Source organism: Salvelinus alpinus, chromosome 1 (assembly GCF_045679555.1).
Source record: "Salvelinus alpinus chromosome 1, SLU_Salpinus.1, whole genome shotgun sequence".
Lineage (NCBI taxonomy): Eukaryota > Metazoa > Chordata > Actinopteri > Salmoniformes > Salmonidae > Salvelinus > Salvelinus alpinus.
This window is the reverse complement of record NC_092086.1, coordinates 91,816,922-91,841,252: the sequence shown is the minus strand read 5'-3', so window position 1 is coordinate 91,841,252 and position 24,331 is coordinate 91,816,922. Positions and strand designations below refer to the sequence as shown.

Genomic DNA, 24,331 nt, shown 5'->3' with positions numbered 1-24,331 from the left:
CCACACGCATGCATGCGCACACACACACATACACACACACATACTTTATCAAATGATATCAACGTAGCAGGGATTAGTAAAATTCCATGGGGTACTGCACACCCCAAAACACAGTATCTGTCCCTAATACCCTTACAAAGCCAGTCTGCCTCCTCTGCTAAGTCCCATACAATGGCAGGTGGGGTGCAGTAAGGCTATAAAGTGAAGTATAAAGTTGCATGTGACATTCTCAGCCATGTTCAGTGGAAGTGGGAGTGTGCTTTGGTGAAGTTCAGAACAGTTCAATTCACTGTAACGCTCTGAAAGCACATGACAGTGCCTTCCTTGTATGTGAGGGTGTATCTGTGTTTTGCTTTGTCCTCTCTCCCAGGTATCGTGCTGCTGTGTGTTTAGGACGGCCCTGGGACAGGTGGGACCGGGGAAGGGAACCTACTTCTGGAACGGCCCAGGACAACCCTGCACCACCAGAACACTGTGAGAGAGAGACAATACAGAGGAAGGGTCTATATCTCAGTGTTTGGAATAGTCTGTTTGAGTCTCAATGAGGATGTGTGTGTGTGTATGACAGACCCAGCACCCTGTTGCTGCTGTGTGATGCAGAGACCGGTAGGGCAGCTGCATAAATATTTTGACACTACTCTGACCCAACTAGAGAAACACCTGGATACAGCCCAGACTGCACTGATTGACATTAAAGGTTAGTCTTATCTATGACCTATCTGTGTGTTTTACTATCAGATTATTGACGATCCAAGTCCCTATATATGTGTCTAGACCCTATTGTAACTGCTCTAGTAGAAAGAATAACAACCCACTGGGCACAATTCAATGTCTATTCGACGTTGGTTCAACATAATTTAGTTGAAATGACATAGAAACAACGTTGATTCAACCACTGTGTGCCCAGTGGGAACTTAACTATTGAAATATGACCCTTTATAGCTTCTCTAGGTCCTACACAACTCATTCTTCCCTGTATATCTCTGACCATTTTTCTACCCTCCTTCCTCTCCCTCCCTCTCTCTCCTGTCTAGAGAGCCGTACAGTGTTCTTAGTGGCGTTGACACGCTGGCGTTGGTGCGTGGGTCCAGTGAGGAAGCAAATCACAGTAGCATACGAGCATGTGTTCATCAACCTGGGCCAGGCTTACGACGTGTCCTCAGGGGTGTTCACCGCACATCTCTCTGGGGTCTACAGTCTGGCACCGATGGTGTGGAGCGATGCAGGCTTCCCGGGGGCCCTGCTGGCAGCCTGTAACACGATGGCCAGAGCCTGGCCACACTCCAGGAGAAGAACCACGAGGACCGGGAGGACACAGCCAGCACCGTGCTGGCCCTGCAGTTGCAGCCTGGGGACACCATGTCCGTCTGCCTGCCCCCTGGCTGCTTCCTCTGTGATGACCAGAGCCACCACAACAACTTCAGCAGCTTCCTGATCTACACCACAGACTGACTGCTAGGAGCTCACTCATCGTCATGACTACAGTCACTCTCTCTCTGTCTTTCCCTCTCTAAATTTGTTCTTGTCCCAGATTCTGCTTGTATTAGCTCTATCACCTGCTCAACAAGGCCTGTGTGATTCAAAATATTGTTAACGGCATATTACTCTAATAATGTTCACCAGACTTGGGGTTTCAACTAATCATTGGTAAAATACACTGAGTATACAAAACACCTGCTCTTTCTATGACATAGACTGACCAGGTGAATCCAGGTGAAAGCTACGATCACTTATTGATGCCATTTGTTAAATCCATTTCAATGATGGGGAGAAGACCGGTTAAATAATACTTTTTTAGCCTTGAGATAATTGAGACGAATTGTGTGCCATTCAGAGGGTGAATGGGCAAGACAAAAACAGGGTATTGTAGTAGGTTCCAGGTGCACCGGTTTGTGTCAAGAACTGCAATGCTGCTGGGTTTTTCATGCTCAACAGTTTTTAGTGTGTGTCAAAAATGGTCTACCACCCAAAGGACATCCAGCCAACTTTACACAACTGTGGGAAGCATTGGAGTCAACATGGGCCAGCATCCCTGTGGAATGCTTTCGACACCTTGTAGAGTCCATGCCCTGTCGAATTGAGGCTGTTCTGAGGACAAAAGGGTGGGGTGCAACTCAATATTAGAAAGGTGTTCCTAATGTGTGGTATACTTACTCAGTGTATGTTGAATGGAAATGGTTTTGAATTAAAACATGTATGAACACAGCCCTTCCCTTATAGACCCACAGTGTAGAAGCACATACAGGTTGCTGGCTGACTGAAGAGAAAAGTAGATGTAACCATCTCAGGGTGGCTGCATACCCACCCACCCACAGTGGAACTGTAGACCTACTGTCATGTAAGTATAATGTGTGGCAATGGTTTCAACTTTCCAACAATACATTGCAGTGATGAGAAATATCAGACTGATTGCTCCATTATTGTCTCTGTTTCAGTTACAAACACTCATAATGACACAACCATGACCAGAGTGATTGATTATTATTCACAAAATCTTTAAGCGTTAATTGTTTTTGTTTATTTCAGATAGATGTCAATGATGGGACTTTTATATTGTTCTGGCAATATCATTAAATTATTTAAGGGGCAGGTGTTACATAAGTATACCTAAGATACTCAAAACTAGGCACAATATCCTGAAATTTAACCCTGAGTATGAACCAGAACAAGCCTACTTACAGACTCAAAAACACTTTCACTGCAGCCTTGTGTCCTCCATAACAACAGCAGCCGGCCAGGCACCAGGCCTATACAGTGTGTCACAACTTCACATTGTTGTTACACCTTGATGACCTATACAGTGTGTCACAACTTCACATTGTTGTTACACCTTGATGACCTATACAGTGTGTCACAACTTCACATTGTTGTTACACCTTGATGACCTATACAGTGTGTCACAACTTCACATTGTTGTTACACCTTGATGACCTATACAGTGTGTCACAACTTCACATTGTTGTTACACCTTGATGACCTATACAGTGTCACAACTTCACATTGTTGTTACACCTTGATGACCTATACAGTGTGTCACAACTTCACATTGAACTATTTGACCTGTGGTCAGTGCCAGCAAGAAAGATCAGATATACAGATAAGTGATTGGAAAACCACAGACTAAACCATGTGATAGAGGAATATTAACAATATTTAGATGAAGCTGATATCAAAGCTGTGTTGGAGCTTTTGGTCTGGTGGTTATAGAAGACATCACCAACCAACCTCCTGTGACTCAACTCTTCTGTCTGTCCTGTGTTCTCAGTTAATGGTAAGGGGATTATAGCGCAGAGAGCTTGGTGTCCATAACTTTGGATTTGCACCAGAACAAGCATTCTTGTACTAGCGCAGGCTGTGCCAGCTTTCAGAAGATCCCAATCTCAGAACAATGTGTCACTTAGAACCATTTTGATGTGAATCGGATGTTGTGACACTGATTACGACAATGGCCCATGAGAAAGGAGATGAAAAGTCAATGGAGAGATTACCTGATCACACACACCATGACACCTTCACTGTCAGGTTCACTACCTACCGTATGTCACCACACAATGAACGAGGAGGACAGGGAAGCGGGAAGGACAATCGCCCAAACTAGGCCTCCCATTGATCAGGTATTATCAGTCTCCTATTGAATTCCAAGAGCACTGGGGCAGAGACACCACCAGGAAGAATAAACAACCTCACTGATGCCATCAGTCCACCTGACACCAGTGACCTAATAATACACACGGATTGCTACAGTCGCTGTATGTACACATTACACACTTGGGTTGATAATCTGGGCGGACCCTGCAGGATCCTGCCTTCACACCTAGTGTGGGTGTCCTGCCCAGGGACCTGGAATTGGAATTGTGTGTGGGAGAGAGTTTGGGGAATTGTGCTGGCAGTGTCGGGGTGTGTCGGAGAAGATCCCCCCTCTCCCTCCCCCCATAGGGTAGTCCACCTACAATAAAACTCACCTGGAAGAAGCTGAGTGTTGGCTTTGCTGGTACTGTACATCCTGTCTCTCTGTGTGTCTGTTAGCGCTGGTTCCTGTTAGTGTTGGAGTGTTTGAGGACTGGAGTTTGCTGCTGCTGCTGCCTATCTTTTACAGAGCTGAGGGCTAGAGGACTTGGGCGTGGACCAGAGGATTGGTTTGTTCTTGCTGACACAGTCAGTACAGTGATGACAGACATATGAGGTTGGGATCAAAACAGTATGTACAGTACTTAGAGCTGTTGTTTAGCTAGTTCATCTCTGTCACAGAGATATCTATCTGGACTACTGATGTGGAGTGAGGAGATGGACTATGATTGCACAATACAATTATTAATAGCCTTATGACACCAAACAAAAATGAACACTGGGTGAGTAAAATATATGAAATGATGGAAAGTAGTGCCCATAATCAAAAGTGGATAATGTATGGTATAAATGAAATGGACTTTTACCTGTCTCAATTGATTCATGATAATAAATGCCAACCTGAATTGAAATCACTGTAACGTTAACAAAGGAGTACAAATCAATACATTTGTTGACATGAATGAATCAGCTACGTTGCATCACTTTGCATGTCCTTAACCCTCCTCTCTCTACCCATGTCCCCCCACCTCTCTCTCCCTGCCTGTGGTTAGTAGCATGGGAGGGTGTGCTGCCGTGCGGCCGCTGGGACTGTGAGTGTGTGTTTAAGTACCAGCGGGGATGCTCCATGAACTGGAGGAGCAGGTGTCCACCAGGATGATGACCCTGTGGCACAGCCTGTCCCAGCTGGGCAATAGCATCCAGGAGGTCACAGGTACCAACATTATAGAAACATTATATCTGGTACACAGACAGACCAGGGAGGGGTGACCTCCTTCTAATTCTATGGATGACCTCTCTGCTAACAGAGGCCAGGGCTGCTAATAATATACGCCTCAAAACACGTACTTCCCACTGCACAGATGTCAGTTTAATGTCTAATTCTGATTTACATTTGATTGAGCTCACGTAGTTCAACGTGAACTCAATATGAAATTAACAAAACATTAACCATGTCAATGGAATTTAAAGTTGGGTGATAAAAAGACAAGCATTCCAGAAATTCCTTTCCACGTTGACTCAACATCATCACATTGACTTTTTTTTTAGATGGAGAATTAACGACCAGTTTGTGCCCAATGGGCTATCTCTATCTGACTGAAAAACAGACTCTCTCTCTCTCTTTCTCTCTCCAGGAGGAATGCGGGTGGCATTCACAGCCACCATGAGTCCCAAAAGCCACTGCTTCGGCCCCTTCACCAGTAACGTGCCGATTCCCTACACCGAGATCTCCCTCAACCACGGCAACTGCTACAACCCTGCCCTGGGTATGCATACACACCAACCTTAAACCCACTACACATATTCCACAGACAATACACTCAATAATAGTCCTATCCTGGACATGCATTCATCCATTTCAATAACTCCATCACTCTGCTTCCTCTCACTCCAAGTGTGCACGGCGGACCAGAGGCTGAACCACAAGCTGCAGCTGATGAGGAACGGGGAGATGGTGGTGTCCACGTGGGAGGATAACCGGGAGGACTCGGAAGACAGACCGTCCTGATCCTGCTGGACAGAGGCAGCCAGATGTACGTGGAGCTGCTCTCTGGAAGACAGCTGTGTGGAGGCTGAAACCCATAGACAGACATATTGTACATCCAATGAGACATACAACTGTACTGAACAGTTAAAAGCACATGTAAATTGTAGTCAACTCTGATCATTCACATCTATGTATTTTTTTTCATAAAAAAGGTTTTCTCACTGAAGCAGAATCCAACTATTAATATTGTTTCGTTTCACAGTCATCACCAAAGCGACTGCTGTGTTTTTAGGCTAAAAGGTTGTGGTGATTTATTATGATATACTGTGTAAAATGTTCATCATTAAACTGAATCATTAACTTGCAGAAACCCTATTTTACCACCAGCTCAGAAGAACTGTGTGTGTGAAAGGACTGTTTACTATCTTCTCCCTGACTCAGGTCTCATACACACATTGGTGTGCTCTGGGACCACACACAGTTTCACAGGTTAGTTGGCCATGTTCACACAAACTGGTTTGCTTCTCTCCTCTAGCTGTGCATTTTCATTGGACCAATTCAGTTTAGGACATTAAACCATTTTGTGCTTTAGTGGAGACTAAACCCTGCAGATTCAATAGCTATGTGTGTCTAAGGTTTACTAGTTCAGTAGCCCAAGGTCTGGTGGCTAAAGAGATATCCTTGTTGCCAGGGGTAACGAGTCCAGTCTGGTGCCCTTGGATGGAGAACAACTGACAATAAAGACACAACGCACACCTGGCACCTATTAACAGAATAGCCTAGAGGCTAATATAACACTGATACAACATTACCCAATACCTTTCATTGGAATGACCTTTGGGGTCAGACAGTTACTTCATTCTAATGATGACTCCTCTCAGTGATGTCATCTGTGACGTCAATGTTTAACCTCGATGGCCTCTCAAGCTATGGCATGCCCCGCTTTTGCTGTCAATGTAATGATGTCATGTACCATTGGCATGGGTGCGAGGGGGTGTATGTTCTTTAGAGCCAAGAGGAAAATGTAAAAAAATAAAATAAAAAAAACGACCAGGAATTTAACTGAACACCCAACAAAGCAAAACAAATCAGCATTACTTGCACTTTGGCTGACGCGCTTGCATTCTAGTTCCTCTCATTCACTCATGCCCTCACATACTTATCTTACTGTACTTATCTCATGGAACAAAAGTGATTCCATGGCTCCCAGACATTTTATTTTATCTTTTGTAAAAATAAAAACATAATAATTAACAAAAAACAGAAAATGAATATAGAGGCAATAAATTCAACCTCTCTATAGCAGTGCCTCCTTCCTTACCCTCTCTAATTACTGAAAGCACCTCCCTCCCCCTGGTCCCCCTGGTCCCCTTAAACCATCGTACTCTTTACTTTCGCCCTTCCTCTCTCCCTCTCCACAGAGCACACACTGGTTGAATCAACGTTCTTTCCACATAATTTCAGTGAAATTACATTGAACCAACATGGAATAGACGTTGAATTGACGTCTGCGCCCAGTGGGTCCCTCCTTATGTTCTCTAGACAAAGTGGTAGAGGGAGATATTTGGAGAATTCCTATAGCTGACCAAACCAAGCCCTTTGGCAGTGGGCCCTCATTCTCTCTGTCCTGCTCCCAAATAAGGAGGTACACTTACAGGGGGATAAAGAGAGAAAGAAAAAAAGGGTGTGTCATAGAATGAAATAAGAAGACTAGAAGCTCATAGAAAAATCAAGAGGAAAAAGGCCCATATCCTTTTAAGGCTGTGGTTTCTTCCCTCCCCTTCTTTCCTTTCCTCTCCTCCCCTCTCTCTCTCTCACTTGCTTTTTCTCTTGCGGTGAAGTAATTTCAGAGAGCGTGTTTGTTCTTTTTAAGCTGGCACTCCCTGAGAGCAGACTCTGTACTCTGTTGTAAAGGGGAAGAGAGGAACTCTTTCACACCAGCTCACAGAAACACAGGTCCGAAGCCACCTGAACTCATCTCAACAACTACAGCTGCTCCCAACTAAACACTGTAAGTACATGCCTGGCTACTTCTGAACACCTTTATCTCTGTCGGAGTGCACTTTGTTACTATCAGGCTCTACCTGTTATTCATACTGTTGAATTTCCAGGGTAAAGTTTTTCAAAAGTTATCTATCTGGATTTCAACTATCGGTTAGGATGAAATGTATAGAAATATAATGGACAAATCATTGACTTGAATGGGGACTCTCGTTCTATTTATTTCTTTGCATTTAATCCTATCCAATAGTCGATCCGAATAGATACTTTCTGAAAAACTGGGCCCTGGTGTGTCAGACAGTGTCAAAATGGTGTCTAGTAGATTCTCTGGCATGCCTGGTAAGTTGCTACTGACAGTGTTCTATTGTTTTGGAAAGTCTCTTTTAGGATAACATGGATGAGAGTGAGGGCGAAAAGGGTGTAGACAAACTGACATGGGGGAAAACCTGACCTAATCTATTTTATATTCAGTCTCTTAATTACACACACACACACAAAAAAAACACACACACACACACACACTAAACACACACACACACCTGTCCTCTCACACTCAGTCACTGCATGGCATGTAACTAATTTATTAATTTCATAAAATGTTAAGAAGCCTCAGTGAATGACGCTGTGGCTTTTAGGTTTTCCTAAAATTCTCTCTGTAAGACTCTGTTCTCTCTTCACTCTGCCCAGAGAGGCTCTATCAGATGGATCCTGTTCACTATCAGATCCTGCTTCTTATCAAGTCGTGCTCTCAGCACTCTCTCACACAAAAACTGGCTACACCCCTGTTTAAAACTGCTAGCTCCATGCAAGACAAATTCATTAAGTAATATAGGGGTACTTTCTTTCCCATGATGTATGTGCTGTATCTTTGAGATGGAGATAGAGGTATCTCAACATGCAGTCAGAGACTGTTGTGTAATGCAGGGTGCCTCCTCATTCCCTGTCCATCCTCTGGTATCAGTCTTCAGTGCAGCTATGGTGTCAAACTGTGTACATGTGAGGGATTATGTGAACTATGCTGGTATGTCCAGGGGTCAATATAACAGTGGATGTTTCAGTGGACGCCCTGATAACTGTGACATCACATTTACATGGACAAGTTGCTTTCAGAACACTGCATGATGGATCTTTTGTGAAGTAACCCCAGTAGCTTTCACACTCTGTTTCACATCTCTGTAATAATGTAATCTGTAACAGTAAACATTGAGAAATGTATTAGTGAGGACACAGAGCACATATTGGGTAAAAGGAAGTCAAGATGGCTTCACAGGCTGATTAAGGGAGATCTGGTCTGGACCTGTAGCAGCAGGCCTGATCCTCAGAAGAGCAGCTGTCAGGAGCCAACAGGTATATCCTGCCCCACTCCTTCCCCTCCATGCACATCAAGCAGGTTCACTCCTATACATATCAGGGTTTTTGGATTGACAATAATTTGACATTTAAAAAACATACGGATGTGCTAGCTAAGAAACTGAGATTTAAAGTAGGCTTATTTTATAGACAGCAGGAAGCAGATTGTACAGTCAACTTTCCTACCAGTTCTTGACTACGGTGACACCATTTATCGGAATGCAGCAGCCACTACTCTTAAACCTTTGGATATCGTCTACCAAAGCGCCCTTTGCTTTATCACAGGTGACAGTTTTAATACGCATCACTGCCTCCTGTATCAAACAGTTGGCTGGTCCTCGTTGATGTCCCATAGATCCCTTCACTACTCCCTTTTTGTTTACAAAGTTCTACTACACAAGCTTCCGACCTTCCTCACTTCACTGTTAAAATACAAAAATATGACATACCAAACCCGTTCACATGGATGGTTAACTGCCTCTAGGGCAGTTTAGGACTTTAATGTTGAATGACATTTAAGGAGAATTGCAACTGTTCGGATTGAATAAAAATAATTGTATTTGTGGTATTTGAAGCTGAAGTGTTGATTCTGTAACTTGTAGTTTATTTTATTTGTATTCCTCAGGGCACCATTGTAAATGAGACCCTGGTCTCAGTGGGTTCCCCTGAATAAATACAAGCTTAATAAAACATTTAAATACGATAGTAGACTATGCTTATCCCCCTCCTCCTCTCCTTCCTCTGTTCCATTCCTGGGGAAAAGGGCAGTAAACAGATCTATAAACTCTCAATCACACATGGATGTATTCAGGTTCTGTGACGCAGCACACAGACAGGTTTATAACCCAAGGCTTTTCATAGTTCATTGAGCCTGTTAGACACTTGATATAAGGCTAGAGTGAGGTTTGGAAAGGTTAGTGTAATATATGTAGTGATCTTATGGCCCCTGTCCCTTGCTGACCCATAACAGTCCACATGAGCCAATCAAGAGCCTCCATGTTCAGATAAGGCCTGATCCAGCCAGTGATGTGCTTTGTACTGAGGGGGGATCCTCTCTGGGCATGCTAACACAGTGCTTGGAGGCAGATCCTCAGATTGTAAAACAGCCCTTCAGATTGGTTAGAGCAAAATCTGGTATTTATGATGGTATTTACAAGGGTTGTTGTTACAAACTGTTTCTGGTTGTGACATAGGGGAGAGTGGGGTAAGTTGAGCCATTTTTTTACATTCAGCATCACTCCTTCAAGGGAAATATAGTATTTTTTCTAACCAAGATATCTACATATATTTCAGGATGTTGTGTAGCCCTGGAAATAATGAGAATTCATGTAAACATTACAATTTTGAAAACATAGCTTGTCCCCAAAAAACTGGTCACTTGGCACAACTTACGGTGTAAGTTGAACCGCAGGACAGGGTAAGTTATGCCGCTTACAAATTTCTGTACTGAATGAAATATTATCGCTACCTTTTTAAAACCATGTATATCTTTATTTCCCAAAGACAATTCAACACAATCCCAATCGCTTTTTTGTCAGTTTATCATTTTAAGGATATTTTAACACAGGCTTAACACCTAACAAACACTTTGTACTTTTTAAAACACTTTTCAAATAGGCTAGGCCCTGTTGTTACCACATATCACAGCGATAATGCCTTGCATTGCACCTGGGAAGAAAACACTTACATTTGATCAAATTGCCATTGGCTCAACCATTGCTCAACTTACCCCCACTGCCATTGTCTCAACTTATCCCAAGGCAAACATTTTGACTATATTAACCCATACAGCTACAAGGATTCACATTCATTCTAGGTTTAGTACCTTATATTGAAGCTTATAGAGACCCCAACTGATATATTGAACAATCTTAAAATGATCTACTTTGGTTTAGATACAAGCATCATGAAACCTTTTAACAGGATAAATTCATTTGACTTGGAAATCTGTTTTTTTGGACGTAACTTGCTTTTTCCATGTGGTTGCTTAGTTCAGACTCCATGAAATGATGACCTCTTCCTAAATATTTGGTCAAATTATTAATTTTGTGTTTGATTTCCTAGAAACACGGGGGCTCAACTTACCTCTTTGGCTCAACTTACCCCACTCTCCCCTACAATAACTTGGCTGGCAGATAGAGAACAACAGGTCCCTCCTCCACATTCCATATAACATATGTAGTAAGAAGCGTAGTCTGCTCTGCTGTGGGTGAGGAGAGATACTGACATGGAACTATGAGGTATTACAGTAGCTCTGGTCTAGGAGTCATTAACTACTGGATGACAGTTGATGTATTAGGTTTAGGAAGTAACGCTTTCTCTGTGTTAGAGCTGAACGACATTAACAAGTGCTAACAACTGACACAAACATAGCAGTGCACGCAACCATGCATATTGAGAATGATTGACAAAAACCCTCTGAGAAAGAATTGAAATACGTGTTGCCCGGCCAAAACAGAATTATAACACAATGGATCGCAAAAATACTATGCAAACATGGCAAATCTGAATCTCCATCTTAGATTGTGTCTAGAATAGAATCCATCTGTCTGTGTGTGTGTGTTGCAAGCGCAAGGTTGGGCAGTAACTGATTACATGTAATCTGATGCCATTTTTTAAATGTAATCAGTTACGTAAAGTTACCAGCAAAATTATTGTAATCCGATACGAGACTTTTGAAAAACTCGATCATTATTACTTATTGGATTATTTTTCGATTCAGAAAGGATGTTTGTGAAAAAATACATTGAGACCTTTCTCTTTTCTCAATGACATTCGAAGCTTTTTAATTTTTAAAAATAATGTTTACCTTTATTTAACTAGGCAAGTCAGTTAAGAAGAAATTCTTATTTACAGTGACGGCCTACCAAAAGGCAAAAGGCCTCCTGCGGGGACGGGGGGCTGGGATTAAAAATAAAAAATAAATACAATGTAAATATAGGACAAAACACACATCACAACAAGAGAGACAACACAACACTACATAAAGAGAGACCTAAGACAACAACATAGCAAGGCAACAACATATGACAACACAGCATGGTAGCAACATAACAACAACATGGTAGCACACAACATGGTAGCAGCACAATACAGTGTACAAACATTATTGGGCACAGACAACAGCACAAAGGTCAAGAAGGTAGAGACAACAATACATAACATAAAGCAGCCACAACCATCAGTAAGAGTGTCCATAATTGAGTCTTTGAATGAAGAGATGGAGATAAAACTGTCCAGTTTGAGTGTTTTTTGCAGGTCGTTCCAGTCGCTAGCTGCAGTGAACTGAAAAGAGGAGCGACCCAGGGATATGTGTACTTTGGGGATCTTTAACAGAATGTGACTGTTGTATGTGGAGAATGAGGGCTGCAGTAGATATCTCAGATAGGGGGGAGTGAGGCCTAAGAGGGTTTTATAAATAAGCATCAACCAGTGGGTCTTGCGACAAGTGTACAGAGATGACCGGTTTACAGAGGAGTATAGAGTGCAGTGATGTGTCCTATAAGGAGCATTGGTGGCAAATCTGATGGCTGAATGGTAAAGAACATCTAGCCGCTCGAGAGCACCCTTACTTGCCAATCTATAAATTATGTCTCCGTAATCTAGCATGGGTAGGATGGTCATCTGAATCAGGATTAGTTTGGCAGCTGGGGTGAAAGAGGAGCATTTACGATAGAGAAAACCAAGTCTAGATTTAACTTTAGCCTGCAGCTTTGATATGTGCTGAGAGAAGGACAGTGCACCGTCTAGCCATACTCCCAAGTGCTTGTATGAGGTGACTACCTCAAGCTCTAAACCCTCAGAGGTAGTAATCACACCTGTGGGAGGAGGGGCATTCTTCTTACCAAACCACATTACCTTTGTTTTGGAAGTGTTCAGAACAAGGTTAAGGGTAGAGAAAGCTTGTTGGACACTAAGAAAGCTTTGTTGTAGAGCATTTAACACAAAATCTGAGGGGCCAGCTGAGTATAAGAGTGTATCATCTGCATATAAATAGATGAGAGAGCTTCCTACTGCCTGAGCTATGTTGTTGATGTAAATTGAGAAGAGCGTGGGGCCTAGGATTGAGCCTTGGGGTACTCCCTTGGTGACAGGCAGTGGCTGAGACAGCAGATTTTCTGACTTTATACACTGCACTCTTTGAGAGAGGTAGTTAGCAAACCAGCCAAAAGACCCCTTAGAGACACCAATACTCCTTAGCCGGCCCACAAGAATGGAATGGTCTACCGTATCAAAAGCTTTGGCCAAGTCAATAAAAATAGCAGCACAATATTGCTTAGAATCAAGGGCAATGGTGACATCATTGAAGACGTTTAAGGTTGCAGTGACACATTCATAACCTAAGCGGAAACCAGATTGCATAACCGAGAGAATACTATAGAGATCAAGAAAGCCAGACAGTTGATTATTGACAAGTTTTTCCAACACTTTTGATTAACAGGGCAAAATAGAAATAGGCTTATAACAGTTAGGATCAGCTTAATCTCCCCTTTTAAATAAAGGACGAACCGTGGCTGCCTTCCAAGAAATGGGAACCTCCCCAGAAAGGAGAGACAGGCTTGGCAATGATAGGGGCAGCAACCTTAAAGAAGAAAGGGTCTAAGCCATCTCACCCAGATAGTTTTTTGGGGTCAGGTTTAAGGAGCTCCTTTCGCACCTCGGACTCAGTGACTGCCTGCAGGGAGAAACTTTGTAGCGGGGCTTGGGAAAAATAGGGAGAAGCATTGGGGATAGTCACATTAGAAGGAGTGGGAGATGAGGAAATGTTGGACGGGCAAGGAGGCATGGCTGAGTCAAATAGGAATCCTGACTTAATGAAGTGATGATTAAAGAGCTCAGCCATGTGCTTCTGGTCAGTAACAACCACATCAACATTAAGAGACATGGGCAGCTGTGAGGAAGAAGGTTTATTCTCCTGGTCTTTAACCGTTTTCCAGAATGTTTTGGGGTTAGACCCACAGAGAGAGAACTGCTCCTTAAAGTAACTAACTTTGGCCTTCCGGATAGCCTGCGTGCACTTATTTCTCATTTACCTGAACGATAGCCAGTCAGCCTGAGTATCCGTGTGCCGAGCCTTTCGTCAAATGCAATTCCTGAGGTGGAGTAACTCTGCAAGATCACGGTCGAACCAGGGGCTGAACCTGTTTTTAATTCTAATTTTCTTTATGGGGGTGTGTTTGTTAACAATACCACTGAAAATATCAAAAAAGAAGGTCCAAGCATCAACCTTTTTGTCTTCTTCTAATGCCTCTTAAGGGGAAAGTAACTGGAAGTAATCAGATTACATACTGAGTTTTGGTAGTCCAAAAATTACATTACTGATTACAACACAGACATTGACGGATGCACACAAGCAGTGCCTCCACCTCCTTTCCAAACACATTACTATTGCAATAGCATGAATCAATGTAGATTTTTAACTGATACCCGAATGTAGACTTTTGAGTCACGCGTAAAGAGGAGAGGAGCATGTTGCTGTTAATTCTAACTCCTACTGATAATATTTTATCTTACTCACCATGCAGCAACATGGTATTTAGTATTTTATTAGGATCCCCATTAGCTGTTGCAAAAGCAGCAGCTACTCTTCCTGGGGTCCACACAAAACATGAAACATAATACTGAATGACATAATACAGAACATCAATAGACAAGAACAGCTCAAGGACAGAAATACATCAATTTTTTTTAAAGGCACAAGTAGATATATATGCATACACACAAACTATCTAGGTCAAATAGGGGAGAGGCGTTGTGCCGCGAGGTGTTGCTTTATCTGTTTTTTAAAACTGGGTTTGTTGTTTATTTGAGCAATATGAGATGGAAGGAAGTTCCATGCAATAAGGGCTCTATAATACTGTAAGTTTTCTTGAATTTGTTCTAGATTTGGGGACTGTGAGATCCCTGGTGGCATGTCTGGCGGGATAAGTGTGTGTGTCAGAGCTGTGTGTAAGTTGACTTTTTAAACAATTTGGGATTTTCAACACAGGGTTTCTTATAAAAAGTAGAAGTGATGCAGTCAGTCTCTCCTCAACTCTTAGCCAAGAGAGACTGGCATGCAAAGTATTTATGTCAGCCCTCTGATTACAATTAAGAGCTAAATGTGCCGCTCTGTTCTAGGCCAGTTGCGGCTTAACTAGGTCTTTCCTTGCAGCACTGGACCACACGACTGGACAACAATCAAGATTAGACAAAACTAGAGCCTGCAGAACTTACTTTTTGGAGTGTGGTGTCAAAAAAGCAGAGCATCTCTTTATTACGGCGAGACCTCTCCCCATCTTTACAACCACTGAATCTATATGTTTTGACCATGACAGTTTACAATCTAAGGTAATGCCAAGTAATTTAGTCGCCTCAACTTGTTCAACAACCACACCATTCATTACCAGATTCAGCTGAGGTCTAGAACTTAAGGAATCATTTGTACCAAATTCAATGCTCTTAGTTTAAGAGATATTCAGGACCAGTTTATTACTGGCCACCCATTCTAAAACAGACTGCAGCTCTTTGTTAAGGGTTTCAGTGACTTCATTAGCTGTGGTTGCTGATGCGTATATGGTTGAATCATCAGCATACATGGACACACATGCTTTGTTTAATGCCAGTGGCAGGTCATTGGTCAGAATAGAAAAGAGTAGAGGGCCTAGAGAGCTGCCCTGAGGTACACCACACTTTACATGTTTGACATTAGAGAAGCTTCCATTAAAGAAAACCCTCTGAGTTCTATCAGATTGCCATATCGTGGATTCAGAGCTGAGGTTGAAAAACCATAACACGTTTTTTCAACGACCGGTTATGGTCAATAATATCAACGGCTGCACTGAAATCTAACAGTACAGCTCCCACAATCTTATTATATATATTTTTTAACCAATCATCAGTCATTTGTGTCAGTGCGGTACATGTTGAGTGCCTTCTGAGCAATGTCCTGTTAGGGGGAAATATTAACTATGCCACACTTTGACTCATACAGTAAGATCATAAGGTAATTTTGGATGTATACATTTATTCCAACAATCTCATCTAGCTAGCATAATTCCCTGTGCATTTACTTACATTGCATATTATACATTGGGCCATAGGGTTTTCCACTTGCAGGGGACTTTGATGGGCTCTAATACACAGAAGAGTGTGAGCAGGTCTATGAAAGTTTACTCTAACAGCTACCTTAGTGAGAGAGGAAGGACGTGACAGAGGAGAGCCAGCTGGGAGGACTAAGCCAAACAGGATGTAGACAGCAGAGTGTGGCTGTGGAGGAGGACAGGAAGCAGCTAGAAGTCAATGAGAGCAGCAGGCTCACAGAGAGATGACATCAACCTTTGACCCCCAGCTCTGAGAGGTTCTGTGATAGTTATGGTTCAAGATCGCAGCACAGGTGTTGAGACTTTTTGATTATACTGTCCAAGAATTGGGTCTAAATCTGAAGTCTCCATCTGGTGGTCCATTTGTCCATTTGCATGCTCGGATCTACATGTGCCCCCCTGGCAGTGGTGGAAAAATACTCAATTGTCATACTTGAGCAAAAGTAAAGATACCTTAATAGAAAATGACTCAAGTAAAAGTGAATGTCACCCAGTAAAATACTACTTGAGTAAAAGTCTAAAAGTATTTGGTTTTAAATATACATAAGTACAAAAGTATAAATCATTTCAAATTTCTCATATTATGCAAACCAAACAGTTTAACGGATAGCCAGGGGCACACTCCAACACTCAGACATAATTTACAAACAAAGCATTTGTGTTTAGTGAGTCCGCCAGATCAGAGCCAGTAGCAATGACCAGTGCAGTCACATTTGCGGACCTACTGTACTTGTGTTGACGCATTGCCAGTTTTGGAGGGCTTGGACAGGCCAGGGACATGAATGTGAGCACTGTTCCGTCTATTAAGTGGGTCTGTTGAGCCAAGACAAAACGAGAAAGATTTAAGCTGCCGCTGTTACACATATAGACAACCTATCACAGTATTCATGGAATTTTCTATGTGAGGAAGAGGCTCCTCACCTACAGACATTCTGGTTCATCATATTAACTCAAAGTATGGATTTCTTTGTGTTTTGTGTATTTATTAATTCAATCATCCCAATTCTGATATTTTTTCCACTAAGGCTGCCCACAGGCAGCCCAATTTTGACCAATCACATCAGAACTTTTTCAGAGCTGATCTGATTTGAGCCCAATAAGTGAAAAACATCATAATTGAGCTGCCTGTGTAAATGCAGCCTAACTGGTCTTTTGACCAATCACAATTTTCAGAGCTGATCTGATTGGTCAAAAGACCAATTAGTGGAAGAAATATCAGAATCCACATTGTGGTTGATAGTGAGGCATGAAACAGGTCTGTGTGATGAGTGTTTAGTGGAGGAAACGGTGGAGCATGTGTTGATATTTTGTGAGCTGTATGATGAAGATAGGGAGAGATTGTGTAAAAGGGTTAGAGAAGCTGGACGGGGTTGGGGTGGTGTAGTGGCGGGGAGGGAAGTGGTGTCTAGTGTTCTATTTTACTTTCTTAAACAAACAGGAGTAATGAAGAGATGTTCATGTATGTAGGCTGTGACTGGCCTCACACTCCATTATAGCAGGTGGCGGGGAATGCACCTTAAAAGTTGGATGCGATCCGCCTAACCCAATTCCAAAGAAGAAAAGATCAGAATTGAGCTGCCTGTGTAAACAAAGCCCAACGGTTCTACATTTACTTATACGTAATCTCAAACCTCTACAGTAAATTGTGTTTATGTGGGGCGTATTCATTACGTCAATTCTGTTGCAAAATGTTTCTTAAACAGAAGCAAATTGAACTAAGCTGGGCGGGACCTACCTGAATTTGTCCATTAGAAACTCTTGGACTAATGATTACATCCGTGTTTAATTGTTTCTCTTAGCCAAACTCTAATTATGTGGCTAATTGACAGCTGATTTTTAACCCTGGTAATTAGGTTGCCTGCCATTTTAAATAGGTGTGCCCAAATTTTTGTCAGTAGGATGTCTTTTAACCTAGGTGAGCCACAGTTTTAAGCTGCCAATGTAGTTATGGGATAAAATAAATATGATGCCTTTTGAATTGTTTTTTAATATTTGTTTTTAAAGCATTAAGGGTTAAGCCAGCTCTTTCACTGTTTTCTATACTTTGGTTAGCTTCTATGTAACTTAAGTGTATAGATGGTCAATACAATATGCAACAGAACAAACCAATGTCTGCTTGCCTTATCTGAAACGATATCTCTCTCCCTGTAGGAACAGCAATGGCAAACAAAGGTCCCTCCTATGGTCTGAGCCGTGAGGTACAGAGTAAGATCGATAAAAAGTATGACCAGGATCTGGAAGAGAGATTGACTGAGTGGATCATTGCCCAGTGTGGCGCTGGAGTGGGCCAACCTGAGGCAGGCAAGACCGGCTGGCAGAACTGGCTCAAGGACGGATGTGTGAGTGCCTGTCCTGCTCATGTCTGTGTGAATGGGAGACAAATTCTAAGACACACAGTCTTGCACAGGTAGTACATTTCTCACACCTCTCCCTCTCTTCAGGTGCTGTGTGAACTGATCAACAGCCTGTCCAGTGGGAACAAGCCCATCAGGAAGATCCAGAGCTCTGGCATGGCATTCAAACAGATGGAGCAGATCTCACAATTCCTCAACGCGGCTGAGAAGTATGGCATCACCAAGACTGACATGTTCCAGACAGTTGACCTCTGGGAGGGTACGTCCAGCCAGCTGCGATCAGCTGTGCACACACACTACATGTCATACACATCACTTCTATTCTCAGCTCAACTAGCATGCTATACAGATGGATATGTTTAAAAATGCTATTGTTGCTTAGTCACCCTGTCTAGTCATGATGGCTACATTCACTGTTATGCTATACAGTAGCTGCACTTATTAAACATGTTTGATGTGCAATACTGTGTATTAATTGTCTGTAGGGAAAGACCTGGCTGCTGTCCAGAGGACCCTGATGGCCCTGGGAAGTCTGGCTGTCACCAGGGACGATGGGACTTACCGCGGCGACCCCAACTGGTTCCATAAGTAAGTTGGCGCCTCTGTCCTTTTCTCTGTAAACCAGTACTGTCGTTATGGAGCTCGTAGTTCTCTGCATATTCCCATTTAGGTAAAGGGTAACATTTGATTAAAATATGTAATGGTGGACATCACTTTGTCTGTGCAGGAAGTCAGTGGAGAACAAGCGCGAGTTCTCAGAGGACCAGCTGAATGAGGGAAGGAGTGTCATCGGCCTGCAGATGGGCACCAACAAGGGGGCATCTCAGGCTGGCATGACTGGATACGGGCGACCTAGGCAGATCCTGAACAACAACCCCTAAAACATGACAACGCTCAGTCACCCTACACCTGAGTACGCTCCCTTTCTCAGCCAGTCACTTAAGACTGAGAAGCTATGTCTTAACTTGAACAAACAGGAGCGACCTGAACTTCAAGACCAAACTGGACCAAAGAGAACTCCTACTCACTGCACAGATGCACTCAATCATAACGAAACATGGTGACCAAAGTCTGTACAATCATGTTGTGTTAAAAATGTTGAACAATGGACACGGTTACATAGCAATGGGAAACTGTCCATTTAGATACTGCTTAAACTGCACTCCGTTTGGTAATACGTTGGAGAAAGATGTTGCTAGAATATGCTGCGTTAATGGGAAAGATGCAGTAAGATGTCCTTTCCAGAGCTTAGTATTTTTGTATATTATATATTGATGATGAAATAAAGTTCAGTTTTAATTTTAAATTCTTCTGCTTTTAATGTCTTATTGATATTAAGTGCCTGTATAAGGTTAGTTTAACAGGCAGGGACAGAACAAGAAACCTCCCGAGGGATCCAGTGGAGGTGTGACACCTCTCGCCTGCCAACGGTTTGTTCAGCTTGAGTGCCCACTGAACTGCTCAACATGAGGTTAGGCAGTAACTGGCTATGAGGTTACTTCTAGGGTGAGATGTAGGAGTGTGATAGTGCTCTCACCACTGTGGTACAGTGTCTGGAATCAGAACATTACCTGAAAAGGACTGCTCACAGCAGGGAGAGGGACCACTTCATTCTTAGATGGCATACAGACACAGTAACTCAAGTGAGGGGAATGGTCTCACCTACTCTGACCAGCTAAACAAGCGAGTCATCAACTCTGACATGGCTGGAGACCCACAAACAGTAACTGGATCAACTCGCAGCTAAAAATGGGGGAGCTGTCTAACTAAACTAATAATCCATTATTCACTGAATACAATAGTAAAGGATTTTTTTTTCACCTTTAACTAGGCAACTCAGTTAAGAACATTCTTATTTACAATGACAGCCTACCCACTAAAACCATGTAATCCCTGAATAGAATGATACTATGCCCTCGTAGACACCTTGTTTCAGCCAAAATATACACACTAACATGTTTACCAAAGGAACACGAGGCATAACCGTGTGACTGATTTCCCTCTAGCTGTGGTTGAATGTAATGTTTGTGTGAACTAACCTAACGTAGCAGGGGTAAAAAGACACCTGAGCGGAGCCCCCACATTTGTTTTTAATGGAAAACAAGTTAGGTTGAAAATACTGTATTCCTGAAAAACGGAAACATGTCCTGATGCTCTCTCTGACTGCGGCAAAGTTCTGAAGACTGGCTTCTCCTGGCTCTCTGTCACGTCAGCAACATTTACACTGGCCTCAAACGCTCCTGCCTCACAGCTCATACGGAGGGCACTATGGTGGGGGCCTGGGAAGATAGGAGAGGTGGGATGGAGGTGGGGTCCTGTACAGCTGTAAGGAGGAGTTAGGATTTTAAAAAGGTGGGAAGTGTATGTTGGTAAGTCTGTAATTGAAGAGGGAGGGGTCTGGGTGGGGTGTAGGCCGCTTATATTATGACCTAGTTAAGGACAGTATTTACGATATCAGCGTCTCTCTCACACCCTCGCAGCCATGACATCAGATATGGATTGGTCACCAGGGAAACAGCAAACAACAGAACGCAAAGCAGTCAGTGTCAGCTCCTCTACATCTCATCTCTTCCTTCCCTCCTTCCTTTCTCCTCTCTGGTGATCACTAAACAGCATTTATTTTAGCCTATCACAGCAGAGCACCTATGAACCCCCCCATGTAATTTAAACCATTGTATTGAAGGGGTACTGTTTTCAAATGTTCAGGTCACATTTATGAACCAGCCGTCTCCTCCCTATTATGGTGTTGGTGTCTACCTACACAGTAAATTTGAAAGTGTTAAATCAACACTTTAAGTGTTAAATTTAACACTGTCAGCGAGTACATATGGTCCCACTCTACACAGAGTAAAAAGTACACTGATCAAAGTGTTACATTTCTAGTGTTGATTTAACACTGAGGAGTGAAAAAAGTAAACACTGCACTACACTGGTTGGTGTTGATCAAAATTAACACTGAGGTAATAAACACTTTAAGTGTTATAGTGACACTATTAGAGTATTAGAGTAAAAATGTGCTTACTCTATTCAGTATTAATGTATTTACTCTTCCCCCATGTAAATGGAAATTATATTTTGTAAAAGCACTAGGAATTTCACAAACTCAATCAAAGCTGTTTCAACATTCAAATATGTTCATTATGACCAAACCATAAGTCCCAGCCCTGGCTTAAACTGTTATCACGTGAGAGTAGAATGTAGTCAAAAGAATCCCTTGCTCCATATGACATGAGCAAATCAATAGGTTTGTTGGAAAATGCTGACATTTACATTAAAAACAAATATGTTTCTCACAACCTAACCATAAGTATCAGCCCTGGCTTAAACTGTTATCAAGTGACAGGTGGGGACAATGTAGTCAAAAAAGGGGATGTCCTTGTCCCATCGCGCACTAGCGACTCCTGTGGCGGGCCGGGCGCAGTGCACGCTGACACGGTCGCCAGGTGCAGTGTTTCCTCCGACACGTTGGTGCGGCTGACTTCCGGGTTAAGTAGGCATTGTGTCAAGTAGCACTGCGGCTTGGTTGGGTTGTGTTTCGGAGGACGCATTGGCTCTCGACCTTCGATATGAGTAGGTGTGTCCAAACTTTTGACTGGTACTGTATATTTGCGCCCATCTCAGTGAACTAATCCATTGCGGAGGCCTAGACTAAAATGTGGTCGGAGGCTCCATATGAAGGGTGTGAAGCCTCCAGAGATGTGCAGAGGACAAATCTAGCTCTGTACCACATCGCCATGTGCCTCCCAAATGTTGTAACAATGCGGAGCAGGGTTGCCAGGTCAAGCTAAAAAAAATTGCCCAATGACCATTCAAAACCCGCCCAAAAGGCCTGAAAACTAGCCCAATTTGTTTTGTCACAGCAAGAGAGGAGTTGCCGTATCTATACAATAAAGCCTTTTCCCATAACGTTATCGAGCCAATTAAGAATGAATATCATAGTAACGACCTTTGAAGCTAAATTCGAGTTTCCTCAAAATAATAATTATTGCAAGCTATTACATGGCGCCCTTATTAAACTCGCCAGAGCTTTCAATTGATGTCGATTTAACTTGTTTAAGCAATAAGGCTACAACAACAATAAACTGAAGTTATAGGCTATTTATCAAATTATTTTGCCAGCTCCAGGTAGGCTACGCAAGTGGCACAAATTGTTTTGACTCCAGTGATATCATTTCAACATATTTATTGTATCAAATGGTAGCCTACATATACATTAATAGGCTACTTGATCGCCAACAGAGGCACATGTAAAATACTCCACATTTAGCCTAATGCCAGTGTCATTGAGGACTTAAAAAGAAAAACAATAACCACGCGAGGGAGTTCCATAATTTCCATTTCAAATTTCCACTCGAAAGCCCCAGAGACGCAAGAAATGAGCACTCATAAAGCACTTCGCTTGATACCGTTTTCTTTAAGCGGTCAACATTAGAATGCAGTTTTAACCACCACGAGCGGATTTATGTAATGCGCTCTGGTGGTGCGCCCAAAGTCGATTTCCACTGCTTTGTCTACATTATTTATTGATGTTTTATTTATTTTATCTTAATTTAACTAGGCAAGTCAGTTAAGAACAAATTCTTATTTTCAATGATGGCCTAGGAACAGTGGGTTAACTGCCTTGTTCAGGGGCAGAACGACAGATTTTGTACTAGTCCTACGCTCTAACCACTAGGCGACGCTGCCGCCCCAACTGTGCATCAGTTCTAGAGTATTAATATGTTTAATAGAAATGTTTTAGGAAATAGGTGTCTCTATAATGACAATCTAAATAGCCTACCTACAACTGGTAAAAAGTAGTCAACGTGCGCGCTTGCTGCTCTCTTTCTTCTCGCTCACGTGAATCAGCCAATAACTGTAGAGCTCACAACACAACACAACACAACACACACACACACACACACACACACACACACACACACACACACACACACACACACACACACACACACCCTTTCCGGCCCTCCCCACCACTCACACCCTCAATTTCAATTCAATTTAAGGGGCTTTATTGGCATGGGAAACATATGTTTACATTGCCAAAGCAAGTGAAATAGATAAAACAAAAGTGAAATAAACAATGAAAGATTTACAGTAAACATTACACATGCAAAAGTTCCAAAATAATAAATACATTTCAAATCTCATATTATGTCTATATACAGTGTTGTAATGATGTGCAAATAGTAGTATGAAAGGGGAAAAGTACAAAAGGGAAATAAATAAACACAAATATAGGTTGTATTTACAATGGTGTTTGTTCTTCACTGGTTGCCCTTTTCTTTTGGCAACAGGTCACAAATCTTTCTGCTGTGATTGCACACTGGTATTTCACACAATAGATATGCGAGTTTATCAAAATTGGATTTGTTTTCAAATTCTTTCTTGGTCTGTGTAATCTGAGGGAAATATGTGTCTAATATGGTCATACATTTGGCAGGAGGTTAGGAAGTCCCCCCCCCACTTTGTTTTTACACTGCTGCTACTCACTGTTTATTATCTATGCATAGTCACTTTACACATTACCTTGACTAACCTGTACCCCTGCACATTGACTCGGTACCGGTACCCCCTGTATATAGCCTCGTTATTGTTATGTACATTTATTGTGTTACCTTTTGATTGATTGGATTTTTTAAACTTTTGTTTATTTAATAAATATTTTATTAACTCTATTTCTTGAACTATATTGTTAGTTAAGGGCTTGTAAGTAAGCATTTCATGGTAAGGTCTACAGTACACCTGTTGTATTCGGCGCATGTAACAAATACAATTTTATTTTATTTGCCTTCGGTGGCCTTTCTCAATAGTCAAAGATTTCCTTAATTTTGGGTCAGTCACAGTGGTCAGGTATTCTGCCACTGTTTACTCTCTGTTTAGGGCCAAATAGCTCTGTTTTTTTGTAAATTCTTTCCAATGTCTCAAGTAATTATCTTTTTGTTTTCTCATGATTTGGTTGGGTCAAATTGGGTTGCTGTCCTGGGGCTCTT

The 24,331-nt window shown here is 42.3% G+C and overlaps 1 protein-coding gene and 1 pseudogene across 1 annotated transcript; both read left to right on the top strand.

The window, feature by feature from the left end:
* Positions 1-81: 81 nt before the first annotated feature.
* On the top strand, positions 82-2,382 carry LOC139534335 (complement C1q-like protein 4; annotated as a pseudogene).
* A 4,859-nt stretch (positions 2,383-7,241) lies between these two features.
* Positions 7,242-19,647, top strand: LOC139534320 (transgelin-like). The gene is made up of 5 exons (XM_071333377.1): positions 7,242-7,565; positions 18,139-18,326; positions 18,429-18,600; positions 18,827-18,929; positions 19,069-19,647. The coding sequence occupies exons 2-5, from the start codon at positions 18,147-18,149 to the stop codon at positions 19,220-19,222; spliced, it is 609 nt and encodes a 202-aa protein (XP_071189478.1). The 5' UTR covers positions 7,242-7,565; positions 18,139-18,146; the 3' UTR covers positions 19,223-19,647.
* Positions 19,648-24,331: the final 4,684 nt, after the last annotated feature.

Coding starts and splice junctions, on each gene's coding strand:
- LOC139534320 (XM_071333377.1), top strand. CDS start 18,147: ATGGCAAACAAAGGTCCCTCCTATGGTCTGAGCCGTGAGGTACAGAGT. Junction 18,601..18,826: donor GACAGTTGACCTCTGGGAGG/GTACGTCCAGCC, acceptor AATTGTCTGTAG/GGAAAGACCTGGCTGCTGTC. Junction 18,930..19,068: donor GACCCCAACTGGTTCCATAA/GTAAGTTGGCGC, acceptor TTGTCTGTGCAG/GAAGTCAGTGGAGAACAAGC.